Source organism: Ascaphus truei, chromosome 3, assembly GCF_040206685.1.
Source record: "Ascaphus truei isolate aAscTru1 chromosome 3, aAscTru1.hap1, whole genome shotgun sequence".
In the NCBI taxonomy this organism is placed as follows: domain Eukaryota; kingdom Metazoa; phylum Chordata; class Amphibia; order Anura; family Ascaphidae; genus Ascaphus; species Ascaphus truei.
In genome coordinates, this window is record NC_134485.1 from 328,759,654 (window position 1) to 328,773,466 (window position 13,813).

Consider the following 13,813-nt stretch of genomic DNA (forward strand, 5'->3'; position numbering starts at 1 on the left):
AAACAGTATAAAAAGAATTATGTAATTACGTCCAAAAGGGTTAGATACTCTTATGGCCACCCAACTACTGTCATAGATCATGGCCAAGCTCTGTAATGTTCCCTGTTTATGCTGCTCACCTTAGACCATCTGAGAATGCTTCCACACCAAACTTAGAGATGCAATATCCTCCGCCAACAGTACACAGTCTCCCTAAAGCACTAGAAACATTGACAATACGTCCCTGGGCTTTTCTGATGAGATGCAGCAGATTCAGGGTCACGTCAATCATCCCCAGCAAGTTGACGTTCAGCACCTTGGCAAAATCATCCTTCTTTTGCCATTCATTGGGGGCTATGGCAATCACAAATCCAGCATTATTTACTAAACCCCAGAGCCCTGAAAGATATGGAATAAGAGGGAAAGGTAGAAGGACATCATCAATAAGAAATACAATGCTTCCCCCCTGTGTTTTGAAGCCAAATAAATGAGAGATTCTTAATCACATTCAGAACGTGCAAGTCTAATTGGAATGCTCCGTCCAAGTCACTTTTTTCCCCCTTTAATTTCTTTATTTGGTGCATCCAAAGAAAATGCCATACATGTTTACATGTGATACATTGCAAGATTTGTTGTACAAGCATTTTATTTATTTATAAAATGTGTTACTGGGAAGTAAGAGAACAATATATACATATAAGTGCAGACGTTATGTGTTAAGTGAATTTATAAGCAATATCTTGGCTCGTATGGTTGATCTACTCACAGGAGCAAGGTAATTTTCAAAGCAGTTGGCAAATTGGGTTGCCACCCTTGAAGATATCTGTGAGCTGTACCCCCCTAGCAGTTCTCCATCGGCGGTATGTGTATAGAGAGAGGAAGAGAACTACATAGTGCGATCAGTATGAAAATATTTATATAAGAAAAACACAATAAAAATGCGCACTTACAATTTGCACAAAGATAAAAAGAATGTATCACATAATGTGAATGGAGGATGTCCCGAAACAGCTCACCGCCTCCTTCAGGTCAGTCTGCTGGCTCCCGCGGCTCTGCGTCCTGGACCGGAGCTTCCTTCTGCGCGCCCGTCTGCAAGATGTGACGTCACTGCATTCAGAGCTGGTTCTACGGATCCTCTCCAAGACCAAAATTGGTCCGCAGGTAAACTCTACGCGTTTCGCCCAGCTACCAAACTGTTTCTCGGCTTCGTCAGGAGTATGATTGGTGTTCTATTGGTGGCTATTTATACATGTTATTCAATTAAAAAACGGCTCAATTTATTCAAAAAATCAATCAATCAATTAGCCTAGATTGCACTGGGGAGTTTAGTATTGGAATCAATGTGAATACAATAAACCTGGGTACATAAGTAACATTAGGACATGGGGAACTTCATTCTATTAATATCATGTATTGTATTTAACAAATTATAATAGATATCAACAACAATTCAACCCTTAATGGGTTTTATGACATGTCACCTGGCAAATGCTCATACTTCTGATGTTTAACAGTGGATGTTAAGGAGTGTATAACAAATACACATTGGGTATACCCATAATACAAATGGGAGGGAAAATAAGGATATATACTACAATAGATGCTAATATTAACCCTATTATTTAAAGGGAATTATTGGCAAGTTAATACATTCAGGAACACATTTGTAGTTTAACAGGAGTGGTGGCATACCATCTGATCTGGAATAAGTGTCTTGTCACAGGCCAAAAGGAGACTAATGAGGTTTTTCCAACGGTGTCATGGTTCATCAAAAAAGGCAAAAAAAATTTTTAAAAGCAAAAATTTAAGGACACTTCAGGACACATATAGGGTGCTTAACCCATAATTTTTAATGGGCAATTGACGAAGCCGAGAAACAGTTTGGTAACTGGGCGAAACGCGTAGAGTTTACCTGCGGACCAATTTTGGTCTTGGAGAGGATCCGTAGAACCAGCTCTGAATGCAGTGACGTCACATCTTGCAGACGGGCGCGCAGAAGGAAGCTCCGGTCCAGGACGCAGAGCCGCGGGAGCCAGCAGACTGACCTGAAGGAGGCGGTGAGCTGTTTCGGGACATCCTCCATTCACATTATGTGATACATTCTTTTTATCTTTGTGCAAATTGTAAGTGCGCATTTTTATTGTGTTTTTCTTATATAAATATTTTCATACTGATCGCACTATGTAGTTCTCTTCCTGTCTCTATACACATACCGCCGATGGAGAACTGCTAGGGGGGTACAGCTCACAGATATCTTCAAGGGTGGCAACCCAATTTGCCAACTGCTTTGAAAATTACCTTGCTCCTGTGAGTAGATCAACCATACGAGCCAAGATATTGCTTATAAATTCACTTAACACATAACGTCTGCACTTATATGTATATATTGTTCTCTTATCTCCCCATATGCTCCCCCTGGATGTTTTGAGCAATACTTAACCCTTGGAACCCGTGACACAGGTCCCACCAGTGAGGTTTGAGCAAGGGGTTGGGTCATCTATTTTCTTAGAATCACTTTTCATTTACTCTATATTGGTTTCATCTATCTAGTAGCGCCTGTCTTTTACCCTTTTTCTCACAATTTTACTGGGAAGTAATACACTAAGAGTTACCTCTCAAATATGTCCTAGGCACAGAATTATTATGATAAATACATAGTTACATTAAATGAACTGGGTTATGCATTATATAAAGACATTGCATGAACAGTTATTGATAATATATGTTATAGCGTATGTAACCATTACAGACCAGATTAAAATGTGAGATAGGTTTAATTTTGAAAGAACTTAGACTGGGGCCGACTTTGAGAGGTTCAGGTGGATTGTTCCAGTTGTGAGGTGCAAGGTTAGAGAAGGAGGAGCGGCCAGATACTTTTTTGAACCATGGGACTGTCAACAATCTTTTGGAATCAGATCTCAGGTGATAAGTGCTGCGTGTGGTAGGGGTGAGCAGCTTGTTCAGATAGGTGTGTATCTTGCCCAGAAATTATTTGAAGGCAAGACTAGAAAAATGAACTTTGTGCCTAGACTCAAGTGATGACCAATCAAGTTCTTTGAGCATTTCGCAGTGATGTATGTTGTAGTTACATTGGAGGACAAAGCAGCATATTGAGTTGTAGAGGGTGTCTAGTTAGCTAAGGTGAGTTTGGGGTGCTGTACCATATACTATGTCCCCATAGTCTATAATTGGCATTAGCATCTGCTGTGCGTTGTGCTTTCTGACAAGCTGGCATAGGGAGGATTTCTTCCTGCAAAGTACACATAGTTTTGCATACTGTAAGTTTTGGATTTCAAGGTATCAATGTGCAACCCAAATGTTAAATGGGAGTCAAACCATATGCCCAGATATTTAAAACTTGTGACAGGGGCTAGGATGGTATTAAAGTTGGTTCTGATCTGGTAGCTTTAGAAATTTAGCCTTGGTCCCAAATACAATTGTTACAGTTGTGTCGGTATTTTAAAACAGTTTGTTTTGGGATATCCAGTTTTCAAGTCTCAAAAAATCAGATTGAAGAACGTGTCCAAGGTCAGAGTGCCTAGACCTGTGTGCTTATAAATTGTCTCATCCGCATACATGTGCATTGAAGCTCCCTTCCAAGCTGTGGGGAGATCATTGATGAAGACTGAAAAGAATAGGGGTCCCAGAACAGAGCCTTGCGGGACAGCGCAGGGGATATCCAAGGGGTTGGAGTTAGAGCTCGAGATAGACACATGTTGTGATCTACCTGATAGGTAGAAGTGAAACCAGTTTAATGCATGTTCCCTTATTCCACAGCACTGCAGTTTGTTTAGCAAGTTAACGTGATCAACAGTATCAAAAGTCTTGGCAAAATCTAGGAATATTGCACCAGTAAATTGTCCCAGTTGCATTCCACATTGGATCTCATTGCAAACTTTTAGGAGGATGGTTATTGTGGAGTGTTTTGGGCGAAAAGCCAGATTGGAGTTGGCTAAGGAAATTTGTCTTGGTATAGTAATCGCTTAATTGGGAGTGGACACATTTTTCCTTGACTGGATAGTATTGCAAGAAGAGAAATTGGTCTATAGTTGGAGACAACGTACTCTTATTCGGCGTAGCGAAGCATGGGTATCACAGAGTTTTAAGAACTCTGATCGGAAATAGTTGAGCGCAGAATCAGGGTCGGGAATTAAGTTGATTCTGTACCAAGGGCAGTAAGGTAAGATCAGCCAGAAACTGTTGTGGGTTAAAGTTTCTAAATGTTCTAGTGAGGAGAACTTTAGGGCTTGATTGGGGTGGTTTATTTTTCCTTACACAGTATGCAATTGCATGGTCACTGAAAATGTCAGGAAGGATGCCAGAGGATTGGATTCTGCTGGGATTTGAGGAGAGAATCCAGTCTAGCAAGGAAGGGTTGTGAGTTTTCAGGTTTGTCGGTGTGGGTTGGGAAATGAGTTGCGTTAGGTTAAGTGGCTTGAGTTGTGCCTGGATTTTGTTGTTTTTAGGTCCAGCCAATTTAGGTTGAAATCGCTAAGAACTAACAGCTCACATTTTCCTTTCAAAGAAGAAATTGAGCCAAGAAACTGGGTGATATCTGCTAGCAATTGTAGCGGGGCTTTAGGGGGGTAGTAGATACCAGAAATATGCTTAGAGAAGGACAGGCACATTTTTCCATATAGGATTTCAAAAGAGGGTGGCCTTGGGGGACAAATTAGCAGCGTGAATTGTAAGGTGTCATCAATATAAAGAAACACCCCTCCTCCTCCTCTCTTTGACCTATCTCTCTTAGAAATGGAGTATCCCTGAAGGGTGATCTTTGCATCAAGGGTTTTAGGAGTTAGCCATATTTCTGTGAGAATGATGACTTTGGGTTTCTGCAAATTGCACCATGCCTTAGTTCACCCAGTTTGGAGCTACGGATATTTATACAGGTGACAGACAGGGTTACCACCATCTGTTGAAAGCTAACCCGGAGACTTTTTGCAATTACATTTTTTTACATTTATTTATATATTTATTTCTCGTACCTTCAGCGCTGAAGCAGCGGCATCTCCCTGCATCTTCCCCTGCAAGGTCCAGTCAGCATGGCTCCGCAATGTCAAATTATGCATGTTGCCATGACAATGTGACATCACGGCGCCATGCGGTGTCAAGTTGCCATGACAACGGGACAACTTATGGCACCAAGGCATCACATGATGCCTGTTATCATGGCAACGTGACACTGTGTGACAAAGAAGAGGAGAGAGGGGGCACCCCTGTCTAGTCCCATTCTTAATTGTTATCAGATTTCTCTCCCCCCCCCCAGGATCTTCAAAGTGGCTGTCGGCGTCTGGTAGAGGTCCCGAACCCCTTGTAAAAAAAAAACTTTGAAAATTCAAATACCTCCAATGTCTTGTCTAAATAATCCCATTTTATCCTCTCAAATGCCTTCTCTGCATCCAGGCTCAACAACATTGCTTTCATCTTAGATTTATGTATCTGATCTATCACATGAATAATTTTCCTTGTGTTAGCCGATGCCTGGCATTCGCTCACAAAACCTACCTGGTCATAATGGATTAATCTAGGGAGTATTGGGAGCATTGGGTTCAACCTGTTTGCCAAAATGTTACTATAAATTTTCAGATCCGTATGAGATTGAGATGAGATTGGTCTGTAGCTACAGTACCACAACATAAAGGTCCTTACCCTCTTTAGGGATCACCACTATATTGGCTTTTGTCATCTGTGGGGGGATTAGTTTTCCGCTGAGAAAGTCCTTGAAAAAATCTAGTAAATATGGCCCTAGGATTCCTATAACATTTTTGTAGTACAAATTTGAGAAACCATCTGGGCCCAGAGCCTTTGATGGCTTCAGTGAGATAACCGCCCTTACTAACTCTAACCAGGTTATTTTTGCATTTAAAACTTTGTGGTCTTCCTTATCTCCCTTATCATAATACGTTTGCTTGGTCCACTTAAGTGCTTTCTCTACATCCTCTAATTGCACCCTCTTAAGTTCCTCTCTTGCCTGGGTCAGGATTTTATTAATTTTCCTCAATGGATTTTTTTTAATGTGATTGTTCTAAAGAACCCTGTGACGTTCGAAACGCGTTGGATGGGTCTCATGACACAATAAAGTACCCTTTTTATATATTTTGATTCTGGGTCCTTTCCTGCTCCATTCGGTTCGTGCGCTCCTCCCAATTTTTTACTCCTGCATACCAGCATTGGAAGCTACACAGCCAGCCACACCAAGGGACGTGAGTACTTTTGCTAACTTAGGGGAACCTACCAATGAGATTGATCGTGAGTGGGCTTATACTATCCACTACCTGTCTTCAGGAGGACTGTACCCATTATTGTTGTTGCATTATCACTACTCTATATTTGTGATTGCGGATTTCCTTTGGATTGTGGTTCTGGCATTATATCATCATTGGCCTGGCATTTGAGCGCTTTTGCCATTTCTCCATCTAGAATATAAAATGGCCTATAAAACATACCGTGGGACAGATAAACATATAAAACTTTTTCATGTTAGCGTGCACTTATAGGGATAGGCTTCCCGGGTAGGAATATAAATATAAAAACCCGGTTTCCTATTTTATCTCTAAGTGTTCAATGTTTAGTAACATTACATTTGATTGCTCTTGGCTTCTCCATGAGGTTTGGTGACCCCTGTGTCTCAAAACAAATGACCCCCAGCCTTTCTAAGTCTTTGGGCCAAGGCCCCCTCACCCATCGCCGGGGCGTTCGATCCATGTGTTTCATTCACTGAACAGTTGTAGTAGACCGGCACCCAGGGGGCTGGTAGAAGTCTCCAAAACGTATGTAAAAGAGACCCTATAATAGATTGGAAAAAGTATAGAGGGAGACAGGGAGAAAAGCGGAAAGAAAAGAGAAAACAAATATAACTACACATCCAGGGTATCTTTCCCTGGGTTGCCGTTGGTTGCCGGATCGCCAGTGGCTGCGAACCCGACGAGCCCCACAACATCACAGTCGGTCTTAAATCTTTTATCTCCGGGCAACTGCACCCTCAGCCGATCGATCGTCATCCGTGTTGTCTTCTCGAGGTCTTCGGTGCTGGCCCGATCCATCCCTGGGGGTCAGACCCACGCAGACAGAAAAGATGCTAATTCCTCGGGGTAACAGATTGAGATCTGTCTGCCTTCATGATTTTTCACCAGGCAGAATGGAAAGGCCCAACGGTAACGAATACCCTTTTCCTGGAGAACCGCCGTTACAGGTCGCAGCCTTCTGCTCCTCTCGATTGTCACCCTGGCTAGATCCTGGAAAATCTGTATGGAGTAGTTTTCAAATTCAATGGAGTCTCTGTTTCTGCAGCCTCTTATAATCCCTTCCTTGGTTGCATATTGGTGGAGTCTTAGAAGCACATCTCTGCTTCTTTTAGGGTCATCAATCTTGGACCTAAGGCTCGATGGGCTCTATCCATCAAAAGATCGCCAACTTTTAGCTGCGGGTCAATTGACGTAAATAGTCTGTTAAGTTATGGCTGGAGGGCTTCTGAAGATACTGACTCATGGACGTGACAGATTCTTAGATTCTGCCTCTGCTCCCTGTACTCCAGGTCGTCTATGCCGTCTTTCATAGCTCTTATCTCGTAGTGGAATAATGGTGAGCGCATCCACTATGACTGAATTTGAGGGGATCAAGGAAGGATCCTCTATGGGTTGAGCTGCAAACTAGAGGACAATACTAAGGGCTAGTATTTTATTGTTATCCCTTACTTGGTTTTTATTGTTACCTTTTGATTATATTTGGTACTATTTTTAGGGGAGCGCCTCTTTCTTCTATATAGCTCTTATCTCGTCATTGAGATGCAAGACCTCATCATCAGCATTTACCTGATTTTGTAGGGAAATATCCAGCTTATTTTCAAGCTCCGTAGTTCTTTTAGCCAGTAAGGAAACGTCGCTTTAAATTCATTTACAGCTCTATCCAGAACTGACTAAAAGCCCGCTTGCATTTCTCTAAGCATGTTCTGGAGGTCCTGCTTTGTGATTACTGTGTCACCCTCAGCCATATCCAGCTCACTGTTGGAAGCAGATCTCTCCCCTGGCCCCTCCGCTGCTGTGGCCCTCTTTGCAGAGTTTCTAAGGGTTGCTTTTCTATCAGGTCCTACAGCGTGCGCTCAACTCGGTGGTGCCATATTTGTTTTTTTTCTTTTCAGCCATCGTTGGCTGCCCGTGGCTGAAGTGGGTGAGATCAGGGGTCCCTGGCTTCGGGGTTTTCTTATGAACCATCCCCGTTGGTTCTCCCCGGCCTGTGGAATGTCCTGCGGCTCCGATCAGATCGGCGATTGGGAGTTATAACTAATTATGTTGGCGGAGTACACAAGGCTTCCTTAGCTTGCGTGCATCCGCGTGTTGTCATGTGCGCCCCTGAACATATCACTTTTAAGGACATTTGCTCAGCATTTCCCTACTGATGCTGTAAACAAAGTATCTACACTGCACAAACATACCCCTTTCTGTGGGAGTTATCCCTATTACTAAATAACATTTTCTCCTGACATAAAGCTTCACTCACCTGCATCTCCTACAGTGCTAGTGACCCACTTGGCAGCAGAACTCACACTCTGACTGTCACTAACATCCAGGAATACTGTTTGTAGTCTGCTGGATGTCTCCTTCTTCAGGTCCTCTGCCCCTCTCTCTGTCAGACAAGTAGCCAGCACGCGCAGCCCAAGCCGGTCCAGCTGCTTCGCCAGCAGGTTCCCAAATCCAGAGTCACATCCAGTGATCAGCACATATTTATCTGAGAGATTCTGCAGTGTCTGTCTCCCCCTGTGCCATCTGTACAGGAAAATCAGAGCTAAGAGCACCAGCAGAGGGAGCCACATGATGGGGGCAGCAGCTTCTCACTGTAATACAGATACATAACGGCAAAGTGTTTAAGAATGATTCATTAGAGTTATTTTTCTGTACTATCACTGTAAGGGCAGCGCTGCAAGGTCTTTATGTTATTTCAATTACATTTAAATTATTTTTTTCCTCCAGTGCTGTCCAATGAGATAGTTGAGAAGTGTCTGGCTAAAGTGTGAACACAGTAAAAGCAGGGTTCCTGCGGTTAGGACTGGTATAGCAATGTGTGTTATGTATACGGGATGGAAGCTAGCACTAAATAGAAGTGATGGATTGGCCTTCTAGGTAGGGTCAGTAAGGGGTCCACACACCACGTAACTTCAAATAAAGATTCCAGTATTACATACTTTGCTCAGCAGTGCAAACGATCAAACATAAACATCATAGATCTGCAACAACACAACATGTTCTTCTTTTTGAGACTTGGTGAGAGTCCCAGCTATTCCCAAGCAATCCCTCTGGGAATATGCTACCTTGCAGCTTTGGCACCTCTGTGAACCTGCTTCCTTGCAGGCTTGTGCTGCTTGTAGTTTGTGCTGGGTGAGATATTCAGTTGTTCCAGGCAAGCATCTGGGAATCCGTTCACTAGCAGGCAGTGAAGCCATGCTTCCTTGTAGGCTTAGAGGTCTTGTTTTGGTGCTGGGTGTGAGTCCCAGCTGCTCCTATGCACGGAATAGGACATCCTGTCACAGCCATCTCGCTGCAGTTATTTAGCCTCCGCTGGCCGTTTTGCTGCTATGGTAAGTTATAAGGAGTTAATTTTAGGGGGTTTAGGCTAAGAGCTTAAGCTTTTATCGGTAACGGGTCCGATAACAGAGTTAGAGTAAGGGGTTAAGGGTTTTAGGGTAAAGATTTTGGTTAGAATTAGGATTTTAAGGTAAGTGGTTTTATGGTGAGAGGTTAACTGGTTAGGGTAAGTGTCATGGGAGACCAGAACTCTTTCACGGTATCAATCACCAGACAAGACACAGAGATCAAATAAATAATCTTTATTCTGTCCGGAACCGTCAAACCCAACACAAATCACTCAACACAGGTATAGTTATACAACCAGGGGAATATAGGGGAAATCTCAGAAGTCCTAGGTGCCCGGTGCTACCAAAATTGCTTACCTAGCTGTCTACGGCACAATCTTGGAGCACACCACTTAGTCCACCTGCATGCCAGTCCAAGAATGAGCTGTGGAACTCAGATCGGCCACCTCTTTTCTAGTTTCTCCATCTCCATAGGAAAGCAAGGAGAATGATGTCGCGACTAATCACAGCGCAGATGCTGTGTGTTGGACCAATCACAGAACAAGGGCTTTCTGTATTGGCCAATCCAGGCTGGGGGTGTAACGGAGGGGCTGAAGCAAAGCGAGTGGGAATTACGAACCAACCAATGAGAATACTGCCTATTTGCCTCTGTTCTCAATGCTGGTTGGTATCTCCTAATGAGATAGGCACCTCGCTGTCTGGGGCAGACAACACCTCCACTTATCGGACCAACGTCTTCCCGATAGCAGGAGCACCCAACCTCACTCTCCCTTGTCCTCAACCACCTTGTGGAACCGGCCAAACCCATATCCCTTGGCATGCAGGCTGGGTAAGTGTATTACTAGCCTAGTACTCCAAGGGAACAAGAAATACACAATACAGGTTTCATTATACATAATGCTTCAACGTAAAGGATTTAGGCCAAATGAGCCACAGGCAGATAGATGTGTAGGATAATCCTAGACATCCATCAGACAGGTAGGGGTAATGGCTGGATTTAACCTTTATTAATTTGAGTTGCATTGCCCAACCGTCACAGTAAGGAGTTGAGGTTAGGGGCTGTGACGGTAGGGGGTATCCATGCTATACAATAAAGGTTAAGCCCATCTGGTTACCCCTGAAAACTGTGGGTCCCTTTCAGCTACATAGCACTATAAGCCAGGGGCCATGTAATGTAATATGTAAAAGTTAAAGTGACCCCTGCTTTTCCACTTTTCAGGACCCCTTTGTCCCAGAGTCCTGAAACTTCAGGAGTGTAAGTCTTGGGTGGGATATTTGGGTAGAAATGCAGTTATTTTGTTTGCAGGAGTTCGGGGTCAAAGTTACCGGTAGTCCCCTAGACCCCCCGAGTAAGTGTGTATTTTGTATATTCATTGTGTGTACGCATTTTGCTTGTTTTGCCTACTGAATGAGCCTGGTATAAAAGTGTTAACGGTCCTGGGCAGGCTTTTTTCTGGTGGCAGGGTTGGGATCAGTAGGCTTTGGGCTATAAGTTCCTTTGGGGATCTATAGCACAGAGTCGAGCTCGTAGATTGTGAGCTTTCCGTGTCACTTAGTTTAGTGCCACAGGGCGAAGATGGCTTCCCGATCAGGATGGTATAGGTCCTGGGACCGTGCAGCCATGGCTACCTAGTTTGAGACCCTTGGTCTGCCGACTGAGGGTCACAGCAAGGCTGAGCTGGAGGCAATACTGGAGGGCTGATGCCAGTTCGTTTCACTCTCTTGAGGAATTTGCGGCTATGATAGCAATCCTGTGTCCAGGAGCTACTACAGCGGAGAAAATACATATGATGCAAACCATCCCTCACCCCTCGGTATCTCCCATGCCCAGCGGGGGCAACGCTCAGTACCATCCACCCAAGGTATCTCACTACAGCTTTGCAAAGTTTGTGGACGGTACTAGTGATCTCAATGGATTGCTGAGGTGCTTTGAAAAACTGTGCCGATGGTACTCTCTCCTGCCAGGTGACTGGATAAAGTACCTGTCCCCGCAGCTGAGGGAGGGTCATAGGAAGCATTCGAGGAGATCCAGTCCAAGGAGGGTGAGAACTACGAGTATGTTAAAGTGGTCCTACTGAGGCGGTACCGAGTTAATCTCGAGACCTATCGAGAGCAGTTCAGGACTGAGTACAAGACCACCCGAGACACCCACACGGACTTCATGGCCCGGATAATCCACGAGGTACCCGGTGGGTAGAGGGGTGCAATGCCAATACCCACAAGGAATGGCTTGACCTTATCTTTCGGGAGCAATTCTATCACAGGTGTCTGCCAGAGGTTCGGGAATGGGTCATTGACCACAAGCTGACAAACTGTGAGGAGGCAGCCACCTTGGCAGATGAGTTTGTAACCACCCGACCCCAGCATAGGAAGCGGTGACGCTACCTACGGTGGCCCCTCCCAGTGGGTAGGTAAACCAGCAGAGGCTCCCCCTACCACTCTGACCTGGAGGACAAAGTCTTCCACCAGGGGGAGTTCAGCCAAGCCCACAGGATTTGCCCATGAAGCACAGTGCTATCAATGCAACCGGACCGGGCATATGAAGCCAGATTGCCCCAACCTGTCTCGGACCAGCAACACCAATCCGGGGCCATGCACTCCAGCGGCGAGACCAGTCGCCTCCATGGGACTGGCACCAACCGAGTAGCAGCGTGCAGACACCAACAGGTCTAGCAGAGGACCCAGGTGGCAGTCCCTACCCCATCTACAAGGCAGTGAGGACAGACAGGCATCAAGTTGCAGCCATTGGTCTGCAAGTGGATGACACCTGGAGGAAGCATTTGTGTCCAGTGACCATCGGAGATCGCCAGGCAGTCGGCCAGATCGACTCTGGTGCCACCGTTACTCTGGTACGACCTGATATGGTCAGCCCAGAGGATCTGCTCCCTGGCCCAGGGATGCAGGTCACCATGCCAGACAGGGGGCCTAGGTCAATCCAGGTCACCTCAGTTTTTCTCGACTGGGGTGCCGGTAGAGGAGTGAGGGACGTAGGTATACTGCCAGGGTTAGATACTGAGGGGCTACTCGGAGAGATCTAGGACATCTCATCTGCTCCTTTGCAGAGGAAGATGCTCCTATGGTTGCGGTCACGAGGAGCCAAAGTCAGGCACTTGCACACACTGCACACACTGCACACACTGCACACACACTGCTCATTGATCACACTGCTCACACTGCTCACACTGCACACACACTGCTCATTGCTCATTGCTCACACTGCACACACTGACACACTGCTCATTGCTCACACTGCACACACTGCACACTGCACACACACTGCTCACACTGCACACACACTGTTCATTGCTCACACTGACACACACTGCACACTGCACACACACTGCTCACACTGACACACTGCACACACTGACACACTGCTCATTGCTCACACTGCACACACTGACACACTGCTCATTGCTCACACTGCACACTCCACACACACTGCTCACACTGACACACACTGCACACTGCACACACACACACCGTTTTTATTTTATTATAAACTCCTTGTGTTAAAAAAAAAAAGTGTGACAAGCCAAAAAACCCAATTACAGATTAAATTCATAATTTGTTAATAAGAAGCCATAGGCCTACAGTATTTTTACATACAGGGATAGTGCGTGTTTTCTGTTTAATTCTCTTTTTCTCAGGAAATAGGGTATGGAAGTATTGACGTCTGGTTTGGGGCATGTGTATATATATATATATATATATATATATATATATATATATATATATATATATATATATATATATATATATATATATATATATATATATATATATATATATATATATATATATATATATATATATATATATATATATATATATATATATATATATATATATATATATATATATATATATATATATTAGACATCTGCTTGTTTCTTCTATAACCCCTTGTGTTGCAGACATGCACTGCAGGGTTAATCTATGCCAGGTCAATAGGCACTGAAATAACACGTTACCCCTGCTCTAATGCAAAACCTGATGTATCAAAAAAAAAATATATATATATATATATATATTATCTGGGGTTCCTGTCAATAATGATAATAATAATAATAAAACGACCAATACAGCTCCCCACCCTTCTACCCCTCTCTATAAATAATAAAGTTAAACTGGAAGTAGCCATCCTCTGCATAACAGGATCCTTCATTCCCTAATAAAGCACCTGTAGATGACACAGCCTAATACAGAAGAAAACAGGAAGCACGCAGGCGCCTCCCTCCAGCT

The 13,813-nt window shown here is 44.1% G+C and overlaps 2 protein-coding genes across 2 annotated transcripts in view; both read right to left on the bottom strand.

Annotated features, from left to right (window-relative positions):
• LOC142489888 (retinol dehydrogenase 16-like) overlaps positions 1–13,813 on the bottom strand; it is a 73,820-nt gene that overhangs the window by 52,015 nt on the left and 7,992 nt on the right. The gene's annotated exons all lie outside the window — the stretch shown is intronic.
• LOC142489887 (retinol dehydrogenase 7-like) overlaps positions 1–13,813 on the bottom strand; it is a 40,796-nt gene that overhangs the window by 18,961 nt on the left and 8,022 nt on the right. The window contains exons 2-3 of the mRNA XM_075591444.1: positions 8,479–8,812; positions 120–378 (exon numbers count right to left, since the gene is read on the bottom strand). Coding sequence (XP_075447559.1) covers positions 120–378; positions 8,479–8,791 — 572 coding nt within the window. The 5' untranslated portion in view covers positions 8,792–8,812. The remainder of the gene's footprint in view (positions 1–119; positions 379–8,478; positions 8,813–13,813) is intronic.